This window comes from Phoxinus phoxinus, assembly GCF_949152265.1.
Source record: "Phoxinus phoxinus genome assembly, chromosome: 25".
Lineage (NCBI taxonomy): Eukaryota > Metazoa > Chordata > Actinopteri > Cypriniformes > Leuciscidae > Phoxinus > Phoxinus phoxinus.
The window spans coordinates 14,748,639-14,776,084 of record NC_136900.1 but is presented as its reverse complement, the minus strand read 5'-3'; the positions used below and the strand labels follow the sequence as shown (position 1 = coordinate 14,776,084).

The 27,446-nt window shown below is 38.5% G+C and overlaps 1 protein-coding gene across 1 annotated transcript; it reads right to left on the bottom strand.

The window, feature by feature from the left end:
- Positions 1 to 384: 384 nt before the first annotated feature.
- On the bottom strand, positions 385 to 27,446 carry mpped2 (metallophosphoesterase domain containing 2b). The gene is made up of 7 exons (XM_079603445.1): positions 27,082 to 27,446; positions 25,135 to 25,347; positions 23,767 to 23,948; positions 22,778 to 23,003; positions 2,102 to 2,217; positions 1,851 to 1,964; positions 385 to 1,620 (listed from the first exon to the last, which is right to left on the bottom strand). The coding sequence occupies exons 2-7, from the start codon at positions 25,260 to 25,262 to the stop codon at positions 1,502 to 1,504; spliced, it is 885 nt and encodes a 294-aa protein (XP_079459571.1). The 5' UTR covers positions 25,263 to 25,347; positions 27,082 to 27,446; the 3' UTR covers positions 385 to 1,501.

Here is a 27,446-nt window from a genome sequence, read left to right as displayed (position 1 = left end):
CTCTGTGGGAAAAAAAATAAAGCTCTTAAAGGGATAGTTCACCCAAAAAAATGAAAACGTTGTCCTCTTTTATCCACTCTCACCTGTGTGACTATTTCTTCCCTGATATAAAAAGATATGTGTGCAGGTCGAACAAGCTGCACTTTTCCACATAGTGAGTGAATGGTACCACATTAAGCAATGTTTTCAGTGGATATTATTTCAGTTTGTTAAACAGTTGGCTTCATGTGATGGTGACCCAAATGTCTTTGCTATTATTTAATTTATTGGTCTTTTTTTTTGGCATTTGACAGCCCCTGGTCACAATCGACTTTCACTCTGTGGGGAAAAAAGCAGCTCAGACATTCTTCTAAACTTATTTTGTGCACCACAGAAAAACTCAGTCAAGTTAGGCTTGGAATGACATTGGTCAATGGGTGCATAATATTTATTTTGATCATTTAAAAAAGAAAAATGACAGACATCAGATAAAAACCTTGTTTTATTTGCATATAAACTTGGCTAAAAGTCACAATGGATAAAAAAGTCACAAAACAAAGTAAGCATTTACAATATCAGAAATGGCATAAAACCGTTTTTTTGTGTGTTCACAAGATTGCAGATCCACAGTGAAATATACAACGCACATATTACAGTTAAAAATGGAGATGAGGAGAAATGAAATGGCTTAATGTCATGTCGTATACACTTTCAAAACAAATGCGATGGTATTGCAAATCTATACGATAAACAATTGTTTGAAACTTTACAGACATTTACCAAATGTATCTTTGTATATCTCCTGAGGCAGTCACAATGTAAATTCTCATCCACTTTTAAAACATGGTATCTTTATGATCTCGAAAATTTGCACAATCAGTCGAGTCTAAACTGTAATTATAGGACAAAACACCACAGCGATAATGCAAAATTAAATTCACAACACCCCATTTAAAAACGCTTTCATCTTTTGACACATACTGTGCCACTCTTTATGTGAGTACAAAATGCTCGCCTGATGGTGTTTAATGACCTGGTAGATAAAGATGTCTTCTTGATTAGAAAAGAGCAAAGTCTGATTGCAGCAATAAATATCAGACCCAATGGACCCTTTGACATGAGTGAAGTATGAACTTACCCATTTAATCCAAAATTGAATACACCACACAATAAGTTCATGACTTTAAATAACTTTATAATAATTTTACAAAGCACAATTAAATCAGACATGGTCAAGTATTGCTGACGCTTTTAGGAGTACCTTTTATAATGCACTTTTTAAGATCCTGACCAATAAAAAAAAAGGAAAAACAGAAGGCAACTGATGCAAACAGATTACAAATATGAATTCACACGTTTTTCTTTGCCAACAATAGTCATTTAAATGGTGTCGGATTCAATCCGACTTTAAAAAATATTTCATTTCCATGCATTTTTAAATACAAGCAGTACAAAAAGACCATTCATTTTTTTAAGTAAGGAAGAGTTATGTAGAAAAAAGGAGGTGGGGCTTTAATGAGTCTCAGGAATTTCCTGGGTTGGGGATATCAAATATGATTGGTGGATTGGTGGGCTGGAAGCTGACTGTACATGTGGAGGAGTTGATAAATGTTGTGTAGCCATCTGTCATTGTTCCATACCCTGAGAACGAGAAAATATTTGTATGAATTTATTTTATGTGCATCTTGTTTCAAATGTGTAAATACTTGTTTACCCATTTAAACAATATTTGAATATATTTAGATTCATATTTTCAATGTTTTTAAATAATAATAAAAAAATCTATAAAAAAAAAATATATATGTGTGTGTGTGTGTGTGTGTGTGCGTGTGTGTGCGTGTGTGTTTATTTAAAGAGATTTAAGCCTTCACCTTCATGGATTCCTCCATATGCGTGGAGTTTGGGTCGGACCCTCTTTTGTACAGTGTTGAGTAGTTCCACACAGCCGACTCTCTGAAGTTCTTTGGGGACCCAATCTCTGAACCCTGGACAAAGTCCGACATCACATCTTTAGTTGCGTATCATCACATTTATGATGACTTTAAAATACAACAATCCATCTGCAGACACAAACTGATGTAAACATGCTCTACAGTTACATTCACATTTCCTCAATGCTTACCTAGAGGAGGCCCATGTGTCATAAGAATATCTACGTCTTCAGGGATCTGGTTCCACTTATCGAGGAGAGACTGGCCACGAGGTAAGTTAAAACCCCATCCATTAAACCACGGGGTCCTGTGGGAGCAGACAAACGCATTTTACACACTTCATAAATGTCAAAATCATCATACACATGCCTGCATGCTGTTCTCACACACATACGCCAAAAGTCGACAGTATTTGCACAACGGATTTCAAAATAGACTAGTTGTTAGGTTGCATGAATCTGCAGCCATTTAGAAAAGAAATCCTATAAAGCCTGATGAGTTTGGAGAACACAAGAGATCAGAGACCATTCCTCCATACATAATCTCTCCAGATTCCCAGATCCATGTTGGTGCTTCTCTTCAGTTCATGAAACCTGACAGCCTCTGCTAAAACTGTTATATGGGCCATGTTTGGATCTTCCAACCGGACAGTGATCCAAAAACAAACATCAAAATCAAAACAAAAATGGGTCACTGAGCACAAAACCAAGCATCTCTAATGGCCATCCCATGAACCCTAAAGAAAATGAGTGGACTGAACTGAAGAGAAGAAGCGGCAACATGGATCTGGAGAGATTCTGTATGGAGGAATGGTCTCTGATCTCTTGTGTTCTCCAAACTCATCAGGCTTTATAGGAGAAAACTCAGAGCTGTTATCTTCGGAAAAGGAGGTTGCAAAAAGTATTTAATAAAAGGGGGCAAACAATTGTTCCCAATGTGTTTTGTAGAAAAGCATTTATTTCACAATCTGATTTCCCCCCCACTTTCAATAATTTTACTTCAATATAAGGTTAGATTTTTGCATTTAAAAAAAATATATAAAAAAGATAAACAATGCAGATTTATATTTTACAGCCATCTTTGATCATATTTACCAAGGGGTCAAATAATTCTGACCAGCACTATATACAGTATATATATATATTTATTGTGTGATAAGTTTACATTTAAATTTAGACTAAATTACCTCACTCATTGTGAGACAGCTGATGGGCAACTAGATGACCATTTTTTGACCATCATGATCAAACCCAAACAGTATCCAGATTACTTTTTCTTTAAAAGAAAAAACAAACATGAAAAATGCCTCAAGAGTATTGCAGCATTAGATTTGAGGCCACGGCACAACTCAAGCTATTCATCTGAGCCTCCATCAGGGCGTCCAGCGGTTCGGAGCGGAGCAGAGGTCATCTGCAGAGGAGGCAGATTGATCAAGCTGTCAGCACCAATGAGCAGAAGCATGTTAATAAGAGTTTTATTTCCCCTCTGGGATGGGCCTGCTGACAGCCTGCGGTAACCCGGGCCAGACCTTTATTTACCACTCTCAGACCCAGTCTGATAAGGGCCAAGTGTCTGGGCCCAGCTAGACAAGGCTGTGCAAGGCCAGGGCTAAATGTAGGCCTTGGTAGAGAGGGCAGGAACTGACCCCGTGCTGATAAGCAGAGCTGGGTGATAGATGGAGACTGAGCAGACAGATGAGAGTTTGCGGAGAGCAACGTCTGCAACTGCTCAACGCCACTTCAGAAGCTACACTACAGTGCAGGATTTCAACATTTCTTGAGAATGTTCTTAGATTTTTTTTTTTCTCAAGACTGTTCTTTAAGAAAAATTTGAAATCTTAAAATAATGTACTTTTAAATCATCTTATTACACGGCTCTATGGAATACTTGTTTCTGATTGGTCAATAGCGCCATCCAGCAGCGGTAAGTTATTCCCAGATAACAACCGCTCAAAACAACGTTTTTTCTTCGTGGAAGTTTTGCATTTGGTGAGCTAATAGAATATTAAAACTCAATCAAATCAATATTTTGTACAGTTATTTAATTATGGCATCCAGTATGGTGGACTCGCTCTCTCTCTTGTTCTATAAAAACACAGCTGCTGCCATTTTGTGACTATGGTTTTGTACACCGTTGGATTATAAGATACAAACAGGTACGATTTTAAAACAGTTTAATCTGAAATAAATTTTTCTTATCTCCATAATTTTTTATGTGGTGAAATTCTGTGTAATAAGTCATATGAATGACTGTATACCATATCTCTTGAATGTCCGTCTAGTTTGAACTTGCCGCGCCTGCAATGGCTATCCGCTGAAGTTTTGCATTTTAAGAGCTAATAAAATATTTAAACTCAGATCAATATTTCGTGTCTAATTAGTTACTTATGTGGCAAGTAGCCGTGTAATAAGCGGGATAATGTACATCCAGCCGGTTGTTCTCTCAAAAAAAAACCCTTCAGGCTAATCAAGACCCTCCGGTTTGCGTCAGGGTCCTGATCACCCTGTCGGGGGTTTATTTTGAGAGAACAACCGGCTGGATGTACATTATCCCTTACATAAATAACCTCTTAAAGTTAGGACTTGACTTAAGTCCTCAAAGGTTAGATGTTTAGTGAATTTATTGGGTTGCTTTAAATATTAAGAATTACAAGATTTATGAAGCACTGCTCACACACAGTTCACTTTCTGCTGGTCAGTGCGAGGAATTTGCATGACCAACTTGAATATGAACAAAATATGTGTTGGGAACTTTTTTGCCCCCACGCGAAAATTCAGATCGTGCGGATTCCTATTGGAATGACTGGATTTCCCACATGAAATTTCGCTGAACAGCAGTAAATGTGAAAACACCTTAAGAATAGATACATAATACTACTATTATTAGGGATGTGCACTAGTACTCTGAAGTGACACCAAGATAGGGACTGATTACTAATTCATTTCTAATTATATAATTATACAAGGCTCTTTTTAATACACTACGCATTTTAAAATGTCACGCTGAGTGCTGAACTCGAAAATAGTGTGTGCGTTTATTATGATCATTACGATAATCTGCAAGCAGTGCAAAGAGCGTCTTTGGCAAGAACATGATTTATGAACTTTATCTTAAGAAATTTCTTAACTTCTTTCATAAGTTTAGTAAATCCGGCTATGATATGACATGATAGATGAACCTGATGATTATAAAAACAGAATCATTAGGAAGGATGAGATTACAAATATGAAGTAGCTAAGTTGTAGCAGTTAATAGCATTAGTGAGTCTTAAAGAGCTTGATACTGCCGTACTCACAGGAATGCATATATGTATGAGCACACATGCCCAGTTGTCCAGAGGTCATTTTACAACGAGCACTTGACAAAGTCGGAGCCTCTGAGAGGCAGGGGTCTTCACAGCATGTTCCCTGAGACCTGGATCTTTTTTCATTCACTGAATAATGTTGAAATAGACGAGGAACTAGGGCCCGGTCCTTTGTACCACCTCAAAATAACAATAGAGAGAGAGAGCCCTGGAGCAGTGTATTGAAAACCAATTACAGAGAGAACGAAAAAGGTTTTAGAGGAAAAAAATAGAAACACATGGAGTCTGTCGCTTTAAAAAATAACTGCCTATTAAACTTAGAGACCCAGTTAAACCTTGCAAGGGAACAGGGTCTGTCAAATAACAAAGTTTTCCTCACCAGATGCATGTCAGATCTACTCCGCTAAAAAAAACATAAAAAGAAAAAAAACGCACAATTATGAAATGTATAAGTGCTGAAATTACAATAATAATTTTTTTTTTACAAATTAAATATTTGGTTATATATATATATATATATATATATATATACATATATACAGTGGGGAGAACAAGTATTTGATACACTGCCAATTTTGCAGGTTTTCCCACTTACAAAGCATGTAGAAGTCATTTTTATCATACTCTTCAACTGTGAGTGGCGGAATCTAAAACAAAAATCCAGAAAATCACGTTGTATGATTTTTAAGTAATTAATTTGCATTTTATTACATGACATAAGTATTTGATACATCAGAAAAGCAAAACTTAATATTTGGTACAGAAACCTTTGTTTGCAATTACAGAGATCATACGTTTCCTGTAGTTCTTGACCAGGTTTGCACACACTGCTGCAGGGATTTTGGCCCACTCCTCAATACACACCTTCTCCAGATCCTTCAGGTTTCCGGGCTGTTGTTGGGCAATACGGACTTTCAGCTCCCTCCAAATATTTTCTATTGGGTTCAGGTCTGGAGACTGGCTAGGCCACTCCAGGACCTTGAGATGCTTCTTACGGACTCCACTCCTGGCTGTGTGTTTCGAGTCGCTGTCATGCTGGAGGACCCAACCACGACCCATCTTCAATGCTCTTACTGAGGGAAGGAGGTTGTTGGCCAAGATCTCGCGATACATGGCCCCATCCATCCTCCCCTCAATACGGTGCAGTCATCCTGTCCCCTTTGCAGAAAAGCATCCCCAAAGAATGATGTTTCCACCTCCATGCTTCACGGTTGGGATGGTGTTCTTGGGGTTGTTCTCATCCTTCTTTCTCCAAACACGCAAGTGGAGTTTAGACCAAAAAGCTCTATTTTTGTCTCATCAGACCACATGACCTTCTCCCATTCCTCCTCTGGTTCATCCAAATGGTCATTGGCATACTTCAGACGGGCCTGGACATGCGCTGGCTTGAGCAGGGGGACCTTGCGTGCGCTGCAGGATTTTAATCCATGACGGCGTAGTGTGTTACTATCGGTTTTCTTTGAGACTGTGGTCCCAGCTCTCTTCAGGTCATTGACCAGGTCCTGCCGTGTACTTCTGGGCTGATCCCTCACCTTCCTCATGATCATTGATGCCCCACGAGGTGAGATCTTGCATGGCGCCCCAGACCGAGGGAGATTGACCGTCATCTTGAACTTCTTCCATTTTCTAATAATTGCGCCAACAGTTGTTGCCTTCTCACCAAACTGCTTGCCTATTGTCCTGTAGCCCATCCCAGCCTTGTGCAGGTCTACAATGTTATCCCTGATGTCCTTACACAGCTCTTTGGTCTTGGCCATTGTGGAGAGGTTGGAGTCTGTTTGTTTGATTGAGTGTGTGGACAGGTGTCTTTTATACAGGTAACGAGTTCAAACAGGTGCAGTTAATACAGGTAATGAGAGAACAGGACGGCTTCTTAAAGAAAAACTAACAGGTCTGTGAGAGCCGTAATTCTTACTGGTTGGTATGTAATCAAATACTTATGTCATGCAATAAAATGCAAATTAATTATTTAAAAATCATACAATGTGATATTCTGGATTTTTGTTTTAGATTCCGTCTCTCACAGTTGAAGTGTACCTATGATAAAAATTACAGACCTCTACATGCTTTGTAAGTAGGAAAACCTGCAAAATCGGCAGTGTATCAAATACTTGTTCTCCCCACTGTATGTGCTTTTGCCATAGGCCTAGTCTTTGATTTGCACAGTTAAAAGTGATTACCACCATTCTTTTGTGTTTAAGAAAAATATTTAAGCAAATATACAAATACAAGCTGTCACTTTACTACTATCCTCCTTAACCAAACTTAAGAGTTAAGAGCGCAGTCATTTATGGATTCGCCACTACACGTCCATCATCACAGGCTGGGTTCATAGACTAGGCAGTATCCACTGTTTGTCTATCCATTAACACTTCTTCATAGATTGGAGAGAATGGAGTTGATAGTGGATGAAATAGAGGCTGAACACAGGAAATGGCTGCTGAGGTGTGTGTGTGTGTGTGTGTGTGTGTGTGTGTGTGTGTGTGTGTGTGTGTGTGTGTGTGTGTGTGTGTGTGTGTGTGTGTGTGTGTGTGTGTGTGTGTAGACTTGTCCATGGATGATTGATGGCAAGGCAAATAAAGGCGAGTGGTTGCTTTCGAACCAGGCCTGTACCCTTGGGTGCAATCTCTCAAACCCTGTAAGTTTTCCTGCAAACATACTCAGGCTCGTCTGCTTTAACTCGCACATCAACGTCAGAGTCCGAGTCAGGCTTTCATCCGCATATCAAACTAGTCATAAATGTGATGTCATTACATCCCCACATAAATCAAACAAATAAAGCAAGGAAGGATACAAGAAATGTATTATTACAGGGCTCTCTGGAATAATCGATTGCTAGTTTCATGCCTCTCTCATATCAATTTTGCGGTCTCTTTTTTTCTTAGTATAAATATCTCAATCAATATTTCATGTCCATTCATTATTTATGTAGCTGTGTAATAAGTGAGATAATGTACAGTCTTCTGGTAATTATCACAAAATAAATCACCTCTGCTTAACATTAATATAATACATTTAAATATCATAAAATAAATGTTTACGTCTTTTACTGAATTTTTATGTAAAATGAACCCCAAATATTTTTTGAATTATAATACATTTAATTTAGAATTAAATATAATTATATATTTTTAAACTCCAATAATCTTGAAAATAAACACCAAGAAAAGGAACAAAAAAGTTGTTCTTGTTTTTTTAAACAGAGAGAGAGAAAGAAAGCTTTCACTGTCAGAAACTGTTCAGTACTGGGACACAAGTGTATATTTGTGTCTGTGTGTGTGTTTGTTTTGGCTGCGTCAGCACTTTGTTTTGATGAACTCTCAGTGACCTGGACACACTCACACTCACAGTGGCACACAGGAGCAGCCGGCTGAGCCTCAGTAACACACACACACACACACACACACACTCGCAGTGCTTGCATTGGAATCAGTGTGCCACTCTAATGCACGCCTGCCAGTCCTTCAAACACCTCACATGCAGAAAGGATAACTGAAATATTTATCTGCGAAATAAGAGGGGGATCAGAGAAAGATGTGTGATTGTGAAAATAATGTTGGAGACGGTTATCAATGGTCAGGAGAAAAAGCAGAGATGAACACGGGACAAAAGAGAAACTAGAAATTAGTTTCTAGAGTTTCTAGAGAGGAAATTAGACGGGATTTCCTGTCTAGTGTGATGGTACCATACAGCGCACACCCCAAAGCAAGATTGGCAGCAAATATATTAGAACATAAAAAAAATTCATAAAAAAAAGGCTAGGTAACGACTTGCCAACAAAATGTAAAAAAATAACCTCAGACCACAAAGGTAGACTAAGGTACAACAAAACATGTGTCTGCACAGGGAAAAACAAATAGCACAATAGGGTCACTTTAATCTTGAAGCATGTAAAGAGATTTGTTTTGAGAGAAACTTATATGTGGTCAACATATTTCCATTCAGCCTGCATACTAACAGTATCAGACTCCTTTTCTAGTTGGTCCATCTCTCTCTCTCTCTATTTCACTGTGCCCACACTATGCCCTCCCATCCGTCACTAGCAGGCCCAGCAGAGGAGATGTCAGCTGTTAATTATCACTGACAAATGACGCCACCTTCGGGCCAGGGGTCAGCTTACAGCCAGTGACGTGAGCAGGTAGCCAGAGAAAACTGTTACTTCTATAGAGGCTTCTGTTGATAGCTGAGAGGACCGGATGGACGAGGTCATTTACGAACAGCATGTAAGTTTTGCGTTTCCTCCATGAAGGTCAATAACGAATGAAAAATATGAGCAAGCTAAAGTGTAACAAGCACATGCTTCTGTAACTCAACGGGAAGAGCGTGGCGCTAGCCACACTAAGGCCACGGGATTGATTCACAGGGAACATGTGCAAGCCATCATATTGTGGATGGATGAATGTGAAAATCAGAAGAGAGATGAGAAGCATCAGACTGTTATAGATTCTTTTCAACATCTTAATTCAGTCAATTCAATTCAGATGAGTCCATTAATATTCATTATCAGGCCTTCAAGAGTCTAACACTACCCAGGTGCAGCACACGTTAACGCACATTAAGCTCTCAAGATGTTATTAACAAGCCTGTCAAATCTTACATCTTTGCTAAAGCCAGTGCATTACATGATTTAACGCTTCATAAAATGTTTATATTTCTCATCCTTGCCGGTGGAAATGGAATCTTTTAGAAAGGAGGCTTAGAAATGAGAAACCCAATACGGTGCCTTGACAGTTTAGAGCAAAGTAACCAAAACAGCCATTTGTAAAACATACCTCCTTTATCCCAAAATCAGTTCTCTTTCATGTCTTATTGTGCTTGAATGGTCGAATACACACACAATTATGTCACGTGTGGAGTGCTCATGTAAACAGTCGTGTATGTCTCAAGTGCATGTAAACAGTTGGGTGTAAATCGCAGTGACATTCATGTTAATCAAACTAAAGAGAAAATAACTTACTGCTCTTGACTGAATAACTTAATAACAATACATTTATATGTAATTAATACAGTGAATACTATCCAGTATTTTATTTTTACATATGATTATTCAATTTCTGTACTATTTTTGACTACATGGTAAATACATCTATTGTACCTGAAAAACATAATTAAACGCATATGTCTTTGGTGACCCGGGACGTCATTCACTACCCTTATTCATTTTAGACACCAACTTTGTTAGTATTCCTCAATCAATTCATTATAAACAATAGAACAAGAAGAAAAGAAAAAAAATATTAAAAGAATACCCGTTTTACCCATTCTTTTTTTTTTTTTTATACAAATTGTATAGGCACCCCAAGGTGTGTGTGTGTAACAGTGTAAGTGTAACAATAATTGACTGAATAAGTGCAATTCACCTTTATTCCACAAGGTGGCAATGTCTGATACACAATGATGAAGTGGCGTTTCATTTATAGTTACCGCAGGTAGAAAACAAAATAATAGGAAGTATCATCAGCAAAACTTGAAATGGCTTTTTTACTGCAGATAAACTGCAGACATAAGTACTGAACACAAACAAATATTAGTGTAACTTAGGGGATCCAGTAAAGAAACTGTCAGTGATCAAAATATTGAATTTGAAGATGTTGAAAATTATGGTTTTGAGAATATAGTTTTGAATGTAGTGGGAAATGAGCTCTGACGAAGTCAGTGATGATAGAATAAAACAACTGATTCCTTTCAAGCTCCAAAAGGTAACAAAATATGCCTTCTTTTATTCTTCTATAATTTCACTACCGTATGTTATTCACATGTAAATTGTACATAAGTTAAATTTTAACATTAAATATCAAACAGTTTTCACATAATTTACAGCCAACACAACAATTTGTTATGCTTCAAAGATTCCATGTTTTAAATCCAAATAAATCCCTAAATAGATCAATTGCAAAAGGCTTTTTCCCTATTCAGTCTGACTGAAAAGGGAAAAATAAATAATTTAATACAAAGGTTTGGGGTTGACATTAAAATGTCAAAACATTAAAAATAAATTCCAGCACTCAATGTAACCGAATGAAAACTCTATACCAATGCTTCCTCTGCATTACACATATCACAAGCCATTTCATAAAATGGTGGGGACATAATCAGCCTAAGAAAAAAATTTGTGGGGACACTTCCCAACCGTCCTCACCTTAAATGACACCTACCTATGCTACTAATGCTTCCTATCATCAAGTAATTAGCTCTAGTTATCAGTTCCACACTGATCTGACCGCACACAGGGGGAGAAACCCTCACACTTCATATCTAGAATCCATACAAATACAGATAAACAGCTTTGCTGTGTTAAAAAAACACAAATTACTATTATATCATCCCTGATCATTCATTTACAAGCACACCATAATCAAAACACATTAGCACTGAGGATGAAGCCGTGATATGGTTTCTATGGCAGCAGGAAAGACACAACCCCACGATCTATCGTAGCCTAGCCTTGCAAACACTCACCCAAGATGAACTCAGGTCACATGACTTACGTCTGCCTTTCCTAAGAGGATTAGAGAGCCTTTGATTTTCAAAAGCCAAACCACCGTCTAGCACAACAAGCTTACACGTTAATCAAACCAATCACAGCTGCAAGCTGGAATATATGCGACACGTATCGGTGTGGATATCAGGCGTAACGCAAGAAGGATTACCAAGCGCGCCGTTATCAGGATAGCGGTTGCCAAGCTATGCAATATAGTCCTGCTTCTATTGGATGATCTTGTTAGGCATACGAAGGTATATCGGATATTTGTCTGGTACGACACAGAGAGTAATCAAGCCAAGGTCAACGTAGCGACGGGAGCACTGCCATGAAAGGGAATACTGATAAATAAACTGACATAAAACAGGCTCGTCTTCTACCTTGGGCCAGACGGGAGTCAAGCCTGACCGAGCACTTTGTAGAGAAGAAGAATGAAGCCGTGTAAATGACCTCCTTGATAGCTGAGGCCCGGGGTCAGGCAGGTCAGAGCGGCTCACTGTGAGCATGCACTTGGAGGGGCGCACCGGGGTCGGCCTCACGTTTTGATCCTGGCTCCCAACAAAGCACCAGGATGTGTTGGAACAAAAAGCACTTCCTGCAGGAGAGGCTGGGAAAAGTATGACCAAAGAGCACCCCCACCAAGACCACCCATCACAGATGTCTGGTTTCCCCACTTCTTACCAAAATTAGCATTCTAATTCTGCCTGGCTCAAGATGGCAAGAAATTTTAGATAGACATCCTAAAGATAGTTTTATGTTTGGTGTTTATGCTCTACGAGAGACTTAAATCACAACGTGGTGGTTTAAAAAGTGGGTTTGGTTCACTAACCGTCTATGTATTTTTGTGTAACGTTTGTGAAACCACACACACAAAAGGTGGCTTTAGAAACAAATTTGTTAAGCTAATAAAAAAAGCTGCAATATATGCGACGCGCACACACACACACAATAAAAAATAAGATATAAATAACATGACAATAACATCATAATATGCTAATGAGGCATATAATATGCATAACATCATAATAATGCAGTATTATATAGTATATATTCATATAATAAAATAAAACTATTATATATATATATATATATATATAAATGCAGCCTGCATTGATTAAAACAAATGAGATTTATAATATTTACTCAGAATAATATTCATTAACATTAGAATGAGGGATTTGCAGACATTTTTTAGCATGTGAACTTTTTCTGTGCACAGACATGCATTTTGTATGAAATTATTAGTGCATGAAGCCAATGCGTCTTCCACAAACAGATCTGCAGAACCAGATACACCAAGGACATAGTGACCAGAAAATGGATAATAAAAACCTAATTAAATTTGTACATATATTCTTAACAAAAAAAAAAAGAAAAAAAAAAGAGGCAACTGTCATTAATTTCAACTGATGCGTCAGCATCGTCTCCAGGGGCAGGTGATAAACTGCGTCTAGTAGCTGTCGTCTATTGTGTCACACTGCCACAAAGCTCTCAGTGCCAAACACTGCTAGGCATCTATTCACACCTGAAATCTAACACAGCTTTGTTGGTCTCCCATCGGAGAGGGGGGCAGCCCAGTGGGTGAGGGGTTAACTGAGATACTGGTCTGCTTATCAGACGCTGAGGTCTTTGCATTAAAGATGCCAATGTGTGATGACGGCTGTCTGTGTGTGGGTTAAGAAAGATCCAGAAGATGGAATGAAAGAGAGAGAGAGTGAATGTGCGTATGTGTGTAACACTATCTGTAGCGAGTGAGAACATGTCTCGTGTCCAGCGGAGCAGAGAGAACAACGGTGTCTGGCATGACCCAGGTCTACAGAGGTCTCTCTGAAGACTATCAGTTCATCTTAAGGTATAAGCCACAAGAAACCATACAAGAGACATAAACATCATTTGATTCCAATTAATCAAACAAACTTAATGTGGGTCAATCATTCATCTGTTACTTAACTAACGGACTTGACATATGTTGCATATGTTTTGTACATACAGAGCACTGATTCTGAGCTTTATCAAAAGACTTTAAGCAGCTACATTCTACATGAGCCTTAAAAAAAAGAAAGAAACTGTCATCTTGGAAATAGTGCTGCCATCCTGGAGCAGTGTATTGAAAACCAATTACAGAGAGAACGAAAAAGGTTTTAGAGGAAAAAAATAGAAACACATGGAGTCTGTCGCTTTAAAAAATAACTGCCTATTAAACTTAGAGACCCAGTTAAACCTTGCAAGGGAACAGGGTCTGTCAAATAACAAAGTTTTCCTCACCAGATGCATGTCAGATCTACTCCGCTAAAAAAAACATAAAAAGAAAAAAAACGCACAATTATGAAATGTATAAGTGCTGAAATTACAATAATAATTTTTTTTTTACAAATTAAATATTTGGTTATATATATATATATATATATATATATATACATATATACAGTGGGGAGAACAAGTATTTGATACACTGCCAATTTTGCAGGTTTTCCCACTTACAAAGCATGTAGAAGTCATTTTTATCATACTCTTCAACTGTGAGTGGCGGAATCTAAAACAAAAATCCAGAAAATCACGTTGTATGATTTTTAAGTAATTAATTTGCATTTTATTACATGACATAAGTATTTGATACATCAGAAAAGCAAAACTTAATATTTGGTACAGAAACCTTTGTTTGCAATTACAGAGATCATACGTTTCCTGTAGTTCTTGACCAGGTTTGCACACACTGCTGCAGGGATTTTGGCCCACTCCTCAATACACACCTTCTCCAGATCCTTCAGGTTTCCGGGCTGTTGTTGGGCAATACGGACTTTCAGCTCCCTCCAAATATTTTCTATTGGGTTCAGGTCTGGAGACTGGCTAGGCCACTCCAGGACCTTGAGATGCTTCTTACGGACTCCACTCCTGGCTGTGTGTTTCGAGTCGCTGTCATGCTGGAGGACCCAACCACGACCCATCTTCAATGCTCTTACTGAGGGAAGGAGGTTGTTGGCCAAGATCTCGCGATACATGGCCCCATCCATCCTCCCCTCAATACGGTGCAGTCATCCTGTCCCCTTTGCAGAAAAGCATCCCCAAAGAATGATGTTTCCACCTCCATGCTTCACGGTTGGGATGGTGTTCTTGGGGTTGTTCTCATCCTTCTTTCTCCAAACACGCAAGTGGAGTTTAGACCAAAAAGCTCTATTTTTGTCTCATCAGACCACATGACCTTCTCCCATTCCTCCTCTGGTTCATCCAAATGGTCATTGGCATACTTCAGACGGGCCTGGACATGCGCTGGCTTGAGCAGGGGGACCTTGCGTGCGCTGCAGGATTTTAATCCATGACGGCGTAGTGTGTTACTATCGGTTTTCTTTGAGACTGTGGTCCCAGCTCTCTTCAGGTCATTGACCAGGTCCTGCCGTGTACTTCTGGGCTGATCCCTCACCTTCCTCATGATCATTGATGCCCCACGAGGTGAGATCTTGCATGGCGCCCCAGACCGAGGGAGATTGACCGTCATCTTGAACTTCTTCCATTTTCTAATAATTGCGCCAACAGTTGTTGCCTTCTCACCAAACTGCTTGCCTATTGTCCTGTAGCCCATCCCAGCCTTGTGCAGGTCTACAATGTTATCCCTGATGTCCTTACACAGCTCTTTGGTCTTGGCCATTGTGGAGAGGTTGGAGTCTGTTTGTTTGATTGAGTGTGTGGACAGGTGTCTTTTATACAGGTAACGAGTTCAAACAGGTGCAGTTAATACAGGTAATGAGAGAACAGGACGGCTTCTTAAAGAAAAACTAACAGGTCTGTGAGAGCCGTAATTCTTACTGGTTGGTATGTAATCAAATACTTATGTCATGCAATAAAATGCAAATTAATTATTTAAAAATCATACAATGTGATATTCTGGATTTTTGTTTTAGATTCCGTCTCTCACAGTTGAAGTGTACCTATGATAAAAATTACAGACCTCTACATGCTTTGTAAGTAGGAAAACCTGCAAAATCGGCAGTGTATCAAATACTTGTTCTCCCCACTGTATGTGCTTTTGCCATAGGCCTAGTCTTTGATTTGCACAGTTAAAAGTGATTACCACCATTCTTTTGTGTTTAAGAAAAATATTTAAGCAAATATACAAATACAAGCTGTCACTTTACTACTATCCTCCTTAACCAAACTTAAGAGTTAAGAGCGCAGTCATTTATGGATTCGCCACTACACGTCCATCATCACAGGCTGGGTTCATAGACTAGGCAGTATCCACTGTTTGTCTATCCATTAACACTTCTTCATAGATTGGAGAGAATGGAGTTGATAGTGGATGAAATAGAGGCTGAACACAGGAAATGGCTGCTGAGGTGTGTGTGTGTGTGTGTGTGTGTGTGTGTGTGTGTGTGTGTGTGTGTGTGTGTGTGTGTGTGTGTGTGTGTGTGTGTGTGTGTGTGTGTGTGTAGACTTGTCCATGGATGATTGATGGCAAGGCAAATAAAGGCGAGTGGTTGCTTTCGAACCAGGCCTGTACCCTTGGGTGCAATCTCTCAAACCCTGTAAGTTTTCCTGCAAACATACTCAGGCTCGTCTGCTTTAACTCGCACATCAACGTCAGAGTCCGAGTCAGGCTTTCATCCGCATATCAAACTAGTCATAAATGTGATGTCATTACATCCCCACATAAATCAAACAAATAAAGCAAGGAAGGATACAAGAAATGTATTATTACAGGGCTCTCTGGAATAATCGATTGCTAGTTTCATGCCTCTCTCATATCAATTTTGCGGTCTCTTTTTTTCTTAGTATAAATATCTCAATCAATATTTCATGTCCATTCATTATTTATGTAGCTGTGTAATAAGTGAGATAATGTACAGTCTTCTGGTAATTATCACAAAATAAATCACCTCTGCTTAACATTAATATAATACATTTAAATATCATAAAATAAATGTTTACGTCTTTTACTGAATTTTTATGTAAAATGAACCCCAAATATTTTTTGAATTATAATACATTTAATTTAGAATTAAATATAATTATATATTTTTAAACTCCAATAATCTTGAAAATAAACACCAAGAAAAGGAACAAAAAAGTTGTTCTTGTTTTTTTAAACAGAGAGAGAGAAAGAAAGCTTTCACTGTCAGAAACTGTTCAGTACTGGGACACAAGTGTATATTTGTGTCTGTGTGTGTGTTTGTTTTGGCTGCGTCAGCACTTTGTTTTGATGAACTCTCAGTGACCTGGACACACTCACACTCACAGTGGCACACAGGAGCAGCCGGCTGAGCCTCAGTAACACACACACACACACACACACACACTCGCAGTGCTTGCATTGGAATCAGTGTGCCACTCTAATGCACGCCTGCCAGTCCTTCAAACACCTCACATGCAGAAAGGATAACTGAAATATTTATCTGCGAAATAAGAGGGGGATCAGAGAAAGATGTGTGATTGTGAAAATAATGTTGGAGACGGTTATCAATGGTCAGGAGAAAAAGCAGAGATGAACACGGGACAAAAGAGAAACTAGAAATTAGTTTCTAGAGTTTCTAGAGAGGAAATTAGACGGGATTTCCTGTCTAGTGTGATGGTACCATACAGCGCACACCCCAAAGCAAGATTGGCAGCAAATATATTAGAACATAAAAAAAATTCATAAAAAAAAGGCTAGGTAACGACTTGCCAACAAAATGTAAAAAAATAACCTCAGACCACAAAGGTAGACTAAGGTACAACAAAACATGTGTCTGCACAGGGAAAAACAAATAGCACAATAGGGTCACTTTAATCTTGAAGCATGTAAAGAGATTTGTTTTGAGAGAAACTTATATGTGGTCAACATATTTCCATTCAGCCTGCATACTAACAGTATCAGACTCCTTTTCTAGTTGGTCCATCTCTCTCTCTCTCTATTTCACTGTGCCCACACTATGCCCTCCCATCCGTCACTAGCAGGCCCAGCAGAGGAGATGTCAGCTGTTAATTATCACTGACAAATGACGCCACCTTCGGGCCAGGGGTCAGCTTACAGCCAGTGACGTGAGCAGGTAGCCAGAGAAAACTGTTACTTCTATAGAGGCTTCTGTTGATAGCTGAGAGGACCGGATGGACGAGGTCATTTACGAACAGCATGTAAGTTTTGCGTTTCCTCCATGAAGGTCAATAACGAATGAAAAATATGAGCAAGCTAAAGTGTAACAAGCACATGCTTCTGTAACTCAACGGGAAGAGCGTGGCGCTAGCCACACTAAGGCCACGGGATTGATTCACAGGGAACATGTGCAAGCCATCATATTGTGGATGGATGAATGTGAAAATCAGAAGAGAGATGAGAAGCATCAGACTGTTATAGATTCTTTTCAACATCTTAATTCAGTCAATTCAATTCAGATGAGTCCATTAATATTCATTATCAGGCCTTCAAGAGTCTAACACTACCCAGGTGCAGCACACGTTAACGCACATTAAGCTCTCAAGATGTTATTAACAAGCCTGTCAAATCTTACATCTTTGCTAAAGCCAGTGCATTACATGATTTAACGCTTCATAAAATGTTTATATTTCTCATCCTTGCCGGTGGAAATGGAATCTTTTAGAAAGGAGGCTTAGAAATGAGAAACCCAATACGGTGCCTTGACAGTTTAGAGCAAAGTAACCAAAACAGCCATTTGTAAAACATACCTCCTTTATCCCAAAATCAGTTCTCTTTCATGTCTTATTGTGCTTGAATGGTCGAATACACACACAATTATGTCACGTGTGGAGTGCTCATGTAAACAGTCGTGTATGTCTCAAGTGCATGTAAACAGTTGGGTGTAAATCGCAGTGACATTCATGTTAATCAAACTAAAGAGAAAATAACTTACTGCTCTTGACTGAATAACTTAATAACAATACATTTATATGTAATTAATACAGTGAATACTATCCAGTATTTTATTTTTACATATGATTATTCAATTTCTGTACTATTTTTGACTACATGGTAAATACATCTATTGTACCTGAAAAACATAATTAAACGCATATGTCTTTGGTGACCCGGGACGTCATTCACTACCCTTATTCATTTTAGACACCAACTTTGTTAGTATTCCTCAATCAATTCATTATAAACAATAGAACAAGAAGAAAAGAAAAAAAATATTAAAAGAATACCCGTTTTACCCATTCTTTTTTTTTTTTTTATACAAATTGTATAGGCACCCCAAGGTGTGTGTGTGTAACAGTGTAAGTGTAACAATAATTGACTGAATAAGTGCAATTCACCTTTATTCCACAAGGTGGCAATGTCTGATACACAATGATGAAGTGGCGTTTCATTTATAGTTACCGCAGGTAGAAAACAAAATAATAGGAAGTATCATCAGCAAAACTTGAAATGGCTTTTTTACTGCAGATAAACTGCAGACATAAGTACTGAACACAAACAAATATTAGTGTAACTTAGGGGATCCAGTAAAGAAACTGTCAGTGATCAAAATATTGAATTTGAAGATGTTGAAAATTATGGTTTTGAGAATATAGTTTTGAATGTAGTGGGAAATGAGCTCTGACGAAGTCAGTGATGATAGAATAAAACAACTGATTCCTTTCAAGCTCCAAAAGGTAACAAAATATGCCTTCTTTTATTCTTCTATAATTTCACTACCGTATGTTATTCACATGTAAATTGTACATAAGTTAAATTTTAACATTAAATATCAAACAGTTTTCACATAATTTACAGCCAACACAACAATTTGTTATGCTTCAAAGATTCCATGTTTTAAATCCAAATAAATCCCTAAATAGATCAATTGCAAAAGGCTTTTTCCCTATTCAGTCTGACTGAAAAGGGAAAAATAAATAATTTAATACAAAGGTTTGGGGTTGACATTAAAATGTCAAAACATTAAAAATAAATTCCAGCACTCAATGTAACCGAATGAAAACTCTATACCAATGCTTCCTCTGCATTACACATATCACAAGCCATTTCATAAAATGGTGGGGACATAATCAGCCTAAGAAAAAAATTTGTGGGGACACTTCCCAACCGTCCTCACCTTAAATGACACCTACCTATGCTACTAATGCTTCCTATCATCAAGTAATTAGCTCTAGTTATCAGTTCCACACTGATCTGACCGCACACAGGGGGAGAAACCCTCACACTTCATATCTAGAATCCATACAAATACAGATAAACAGCTTTGCTGTGTTAAAAAAACACAAATTACTATTATATCATCCCTGATCATTCATTTACAAGCACACCATAATCAAAACACATTAGCACTGAGGATGAAGCCGTGATATGGTTTCTATGGCAGCAGGAAAGACACAACCCCACGATCTATCGTAGCCTAGCCTTGCAAACACTCACCCAAGATGAACTCAGGTCACATGACTTACGTCTGCCTTTCCTAAGAGGATTAGAGAGCCTTTGATTTTCAAAAGCCAAACCACCGTCTAGCACAACAAGCTTACACGTTAATCAAACCAATCACAGCTGCAAGCTGGAATATATGCGACACGTATCGGTGTGGATATCAGGCGTAACGCAAGAAGGATTACCAAGCGCGCCGTTATCAGGATAGCGGTTGCCAAGCTATGCAATATAGTCCTGCTTCTATTGGATGATCTTGTTAGGCATACGAAGGTATATCGGATATTTGTCTGGTACGACACAGAGAGTAATCAAGCCAAGGTCAACGTAGCGACGGGAGCACTGCCATGAAAGGGAATACTGATAAATAAACTGACATAAAACAGGCTCGTCTTCTACCTTGGGCCAGACGGGAGTCAAGCCTGACCGAGCACTTTGTAGAGAAGAAGAATGAAGCCGTGTAAATGACCTCCTTGATAGCTGAGGCCCGGGGTCAGGCAGGTCAGAGCGGCTCACTGTGAGCATGCACTTGGAGGGGCGCACCGGGGTCGGCCTCACGTTTTGATCCTGGCTCCCAACAAAGCACCAGGATGTGTTGGAACAAAAAGCACTTCCTGCAGGAGAGGCTGGGAAAAGTATGACCAAAGAGCACCCCCACCAAGACCACCCATCACAGATGTCTGGTTTCCCCACTTCTTACCAAAATTAGCATTCTAATTCTGCCTGGCTCAAGATGGCAAGAAATTTTAGATAGACATCCTAAAGATAGTTTTATGTTTGGTGTTTATGCTCTACGAGAGACTTAAATCACAACGTGGTGGTTTAAAAAGTGGGTTTGGTTCACTAACCGTCTATGTATTTTTGTGTAACGTTTGTGAAACCACACACACAAAAGGTGGCTTTAGAAACAAATTTGTTAAGCCATTAAAGCTAATAAAAAAAGCTGCAATATATATGCGATGCGCACACACACACACAATAAAAAATAAGATATAAATAACATGACAATAACATCATAATATGCTAATGAGGCATATAATATGCATAACATCATAATAATGCAGTATTATATAGTATATATTCATATAATAAAATAAAACTATTATATATATATATATATTATATATATATATATATATATATATATATATATATATATATATATATATATATATATATATATATAAATGCAGCCTGCATTGATTAAAACAAATGAGATTTATAATATTAACTCAGAATAATATTCATTAACATTAGAATGAGGGATTTGCAGACATTTTTTTGCATGTGAACTTTTTCTGTGCACAGACATGCATTTTGTATGAAATTATTAGTGCATGAAGCCAATGCGTCTTCCACAAACAGATCTGCAGAACCAGATACCAAGGACATAGTGACCAGAAAATGGATGATAATAAAAACCTAATTAAATTTGTACACATATTCTTAACAAAAAAAAAAAAAGAAAAAAAAAGAAAAGAAGAGGCAACTGTCATTAATTTCAACTGATGCGTCAGCATCGTCTCCAGGGGCAGGTGATAAACTGCTTTAGTAGCTGTCGTCTATTGTGTCACACTGCCACAAAGCTCTCAGTGCCAAACACTGCTAGGCATCTATTCACACCTGAAATCTAACACAGCTTTGTTGGTCTCCCATCGGAGAGGGGGGCAGCCCAGTGGGTGAGGGGTTAACTGAGATACTGGTCTGCTTATCAGACGCTGAGGTCTTTGCATTAAAGATGCCAATGTGTGATGACGGCTGTCTGTGTGTGGGTTAAGAAAGATCCAGAAGATGGAATGAAAGAGAGAGAGAGTGAATGTGCGTATGTGTGTAACACTATCTGTAGCGAGTGAGAACATGTCTCGTGTCCAGCGGAGCAGAGAGAACAACGGTGTCTGGCATGACCCAGGTCTACAGAGGTCTCTCTGAAGACTATCAGTTCATCTTAAGGTATAAGCCACAAGAAACCATACCAGAGAGAGACATAAACATCATTTGATTCCAATGAATCAAACAAACTTAATGTGGGTCAATCATTCATGTTACTTAACTAACGGACTTGACATATGTTGCATATGTTTTGTACATAAAGAGCACTGATTCTGAGCTTTATCAAAAGACTTTAAGCAGCTACATTCTACATGAGCCTTAAAAAAAAGAAAGAAACTGTCATCTTGGAAATATGTTTTACCAAAAATGTATATTTTAGAAGTGGTTCTTAGTATTTTTAGACCGAGTACCATATCTGATCAAATCAGAGTATCCAAGTACCATTATTATTTAATATATACATTATTTAAAAACATTTTTACAATAAATGGTCCCGTGATGTACCATCTAGGAGTAACAGTTCAAGATCTACAGTCAACATGAAATAACATTTGAAACCAATTTTACTTCCATAACATTATGTTTTGACATTATTACATTTTGATTAGCAAATAAAAAGAAAAATATTTTTTTCTTGGAATTTGCGTACAAATGAAGTGTTTAAGAAAGGGAAAATCGTTCATTGTGATTTCATGTTGACCTTAAAAAAAATATGGAAACTTGCTTAACTATTGTACACCGTGATGGCTGAGAGAATTTCACTTTACGTAAACTAACCCGATTATGCTTTTTGCTAAGGATATCTGATTCAAATGCTTGATACTTCGCTAAATATTCTGCTCGACAGATGTACAGTAGCAAACAAAAAGTAACAAACAATTTGATAACAGTGATTTAGAAATGCTTACCACGGAGTCCCGTATATCCTGAATCCTTTAATTGTGACCTCAGAGTCCTGCAAGTACACACAGTTTGTAAGGTGGGACTGAACGTCGTCAAAATCCTCAGGCCTCAGCTTGGACACTGAGGGGAAACGGTAGTAATCCTGCTTTACGAGTTCCGCCATAAAGTCTTTATCGAAGGTAAGTTCGTGATTTCCTGCGATGACAACTTTGTATTCATAGGGAAGGCTGCCTGTAAAAGGGAAAAAGATAATGAGAATGACAGATTTTGGCAGAAAATGGACGACAATGTTTTGCAATATTGTGGCCATATGACTTTAAATGCTAAGTGACATGTTAGATCAGATTCTTTAGTGACATAGAATCTTAAAAAAAGACAAAATATTATCAAAAGGCTTTGACCAACTGGAAGTGAATTTACAGCTCACTGTGGCTGCCATTCGTAGGCGAAAGCATGACTTTGATTTCAACAAATAAACAATGGTTTTGACCTCCGTAACCCTAAAGAACCTTGATTTCATCCAAGTGAATTGCTGCCGAGGCCAACGAGCCAAGGCCGAAGGGCAACTATTAAAGCCAACAGATGGGCATTTTTCAATTTCCAATTTGACCTCCTTCACCTCCAGTGTCAGCAAATGCCTTCCTACTCGTTAGAAATGCTGTGCACATTGCAACTTATTAAATTCAGTCAAAATGATCAGTCAGTTTTTGCATCAAAATGACAAAATATACAACACTGATGTGTATCAATCTTAAAATAAGCCACTGGCCAGATTTGCAATTTGCAGGGAGTTTTTTGCAGTTAAAACAAATCCTCAAAACAGCACAGCTTTTAAGTTCATAAATGAACCGTTTTTGTTTTAAATTCTGCCATTTCTGGTAGAAGTGACTTAAACGGTATCATTAATATTGACCTTTTGTTTGGGAGTTTCGTGTTGTGACAGCAGGGGAAGTGCTTGTCAGCGAAGGTGACAGGACTGGTTTTGCGCACTTACCTAACCAGTCATTAAACTTCTTCACTTCAGACGGCAGGCCAAGCTCTGTAAAGTCGCCCGTGTGAAGCAACACGTCACCAAAGGGCATCTGGATTCCATCGGTCCTCGAGTGCGTGTCTGAGACACAGACGAAACGCGTATGACCCACGGGCTTCGGCGCATCGTAGGGAAGTGGCTCTACCCTGTGGAAATTAAGAGTGTGTTTGTTTCTGAAAGAATGTTTATTTGTTATATGTACAGATGACTTATTAGCGAATTAAGAACAGATTAAAGATACCAAAGAAAATTCAACTTTACAAAAAAAAAAAAAGAGACATTTTAAATGTCTATACAATGAAAGTCAATGGGGTCTAAAACAACTTTGATCCCCATTGCCTTTCATTGTAAAGGCGGAAAAACATTTTTTTCTTAAAAAGTCATACAGGTTTGCTATTAAATTCAAGTGTGAATTGAAAGTGTAAGGAGGAACATCCCATTTTTTTTATTCTTATTTGTGAATCATGTCATAGTCTACTTGTTTTCCCAGCATTATTGCCTTTTATTGCACTGATAAATTGCTCTTTCCTGCACATCTGTACATTGCATCGGGTTACATAATAGAATTTAACGACAAATGGATGTTTCTTCCACACTTAAGCTAAAAGCAATTCAATGGTACATGCATCCTGTCGATCCCTTTTGCTTGTGCTGATGTGCCTTAATTGCATGGTACCATTAAAGCAGCAAAGGCTCGGCTAATCAGGCTGCTCCATTCTTTAGGATCTGCACCGGGCCTCATTATGCCATCATCAGCATCAGTCAATAATCAGGTTTCTTTAGAGGTGAGCTCTGACCCAGGGGTCAAAGAGCTATTGTTAAAGAGCTAATCAACTCAACTAACCTTTGACCTTCCTCTGGTTAATAACAGTCTTACACTGTTTTAGCCCTAAGATCTCTATTACGATTACAAGTAATGTAGGCACAAATGCTGAAAAAAAAAAAAGTAAATGTATTGGTTTGATATATACACAACCTAAAATGTTTATATGTCTCTGGTTCTCGCGTTCAGTCTGAAAGAGTTCATGGCTATAAACAATGAACCAATAATTAAAAAAATAGACTATTTGAAACTGGACTGGATTTATACAGTGCCATTATCTTGTTATGGACCCCTCAAAAATATCATTAAAATGCCTAATCTGCAACAATATAAAAAGGTCAATTTAATTAATTACAACAGAAGTGAAGCCGCAGGAGCCTCTGATCACCTGGCGGGGTGAGATGAGACAAAAGCGGCCAGATGTCCTCTCTGTCAGCATTCTGTTCTGTCTTCAATCAATCAATTAAATCAATGTTTCAGTTACAGGAACACTGTACACTGACACTCACATGTGGACGTGAGGGGGCTGGAAGCGGCTCTGGTTGATGTTGTAGTGGGTGAAGGCCTGGGTCGGGTTGGAGCTGTACTCATCCACAGAGATGGTGACCTTCCCCTGCGAGGATATTCTGCGAGCCATGGCACCTCTGGTTGGGGCATGAGCAGGTCACAGAGGTACAGTGCAGATCCGGTGAGCAAGCATCCTTTAGTCCCAAGGCTTGGATCTGAGTCACCACACACAGGGACACCAAGATGCAAAACGTTAATGATGCAAATCCAAATCCAAATTAAACAAGAAGGTACGAAGTATCAACAAAATATTCAGTAATCTGTTCTGTCCTCAATGCAAGTTTACCGTAATATATGACTTTTTGGTAGAAATGATCTTTTATCTGCTGCTACTGATATATTCTATGTTATTTTAAAAAATTAAAATGTTATACTCAACAACAAAAACAGAGAGCCCAGCAGTAAATTTTTTGGAGCCCTAAGTGGACATGGTGATGGGGGAAAAATCATTTAATGAATCTGCATTCCACAAGAAATTTTTATTTGTGAGAATGAAAAATGTTGTTGCAACAAGAAACTTTGATGATTGAAATAATATGAGCTGGAAGGAAAACAGCAATGTTTCACGAAGGAACGGGAAAAAAGAGAGAGAAAAGACTAGTTTTGTCAAGCGAAACACAAGAACAGTGACATAATTTTCCTCCTATCTTAGTTCTCTCCTTTTTTCCATCAGTTGAAAAATAAAAAATAAAATAAAATTTTTAATTAGATTAATTAAAAACTTTTCATATCAATGCAAGCAAAATGTTTACTTTAGTATTAATTGTACGGTATTTACTTGGAATAATAAAGAACCAGTAAGAAATAAAGAGCAGAATAACAGACAACTTAAAATAGAGCAAAATATGATATATAGAAGAAGCAAAATGGATTGCTGTGAGAGTTAAATAACAAAAATTTAAAATCTGTTGCGCTTGACGTTGGGGTCCTAAACATCCTGTCAGGGTGTATTTTGTAATAATTCCCATCTAACTGTATTTTATCCATTACATAACTTATTCTTCATAATTTTTCCCTTGGTTGAGAACCTCAGCTCTGCTTTCAAACTGTCAAATGCACCTTTCCCACAATGCTTTTTTTTTACTGCCTTCCCCTATGACAACAAAGACAAAAGCTCAATTCATTGTTTAAAAATGAATAATGGCTATTTATCATTCTTATTAAGTCATGTTAATATGTTTTGTAGGTAATTAAAAGACATACACAATATTGTTTTAGGGGGGGAAACCTCCCTCATTGTTACCTGCATCCATTTATTTTGTTCAGCTGCACCGCCTCACTCACACGGTCTCAGGCGGGCTAACCTTTTGCCATAAACTTGAACTTTGCTCACCCTCCCTGGAAGACTTGAGACCGGTCACATTAATAACACTTATGACCAACAGCTCGCGGTGAGCTGGAAGCCTCTGACTCCATAATTATCTGTCAACAAAAGCCAAGCTTCTAAACTGGCGTCAGACAGCACGAGGAAAGTCTATATTTCATTGTACTGTTAATGCAAAATCTGTTCTTCTTACTATGAGGCAACTGAATCAAAAACGTTTATTCAGATAGCATAAATAACATGTAATGTGTGCACAAAGCGAGGCACGAGTAATCCAGAGCACATAATAATCAATAAATATAACCGTTTTCCACATAATTCCTCTATTCAGATGCAGAGCTATGAACGTGAAAGAAACTTGACGGCGCGAAAATGTTACAATGTATCACTGCGAAAATGTTATAATGTGTCCGTTGCGCTGGTTTAAAAATGTTACGATGTATTTCGAGGTTATTTTAAACGATTTCCCTCGAACATGACAACCAGCCACCTCTAACCCATTACCGCTTTGTGCCTCGCTATTTTTTTCCCCTAGCGATCTTCTTCAAAAGCGACTTGTGTGTACCTTCTCTTTTGGCCCAGAACCGCTCGGGGGTTGTCCGCTGATGTGTCAAAGACGACGGTCATCGGGTATTTCGGAAGCCGAGAGGGGTTGAGGTCGCGGCGGGCAGGGCAGAACCTTCGACCCCCGGGGTCTCTCTCTACCAGCACTCTCACTGAAATGCGACAGACGAGGAAGGAGGGAGACAGACAGACTAGAGAGAACAGCCTCGACGTGGGAAGAGGGGGAGCCCGAGAGAGACGAATGCAATGAACGATCGCTGCCACTGGGGTCAAAGAGCACAGCAGTGGAGTCGAGAGGTAAAAAGACGGACAGCCATTGGGTTGCACCTTTCACCGGAAGCGCACGCGATAGGTCAGACAGCCAAT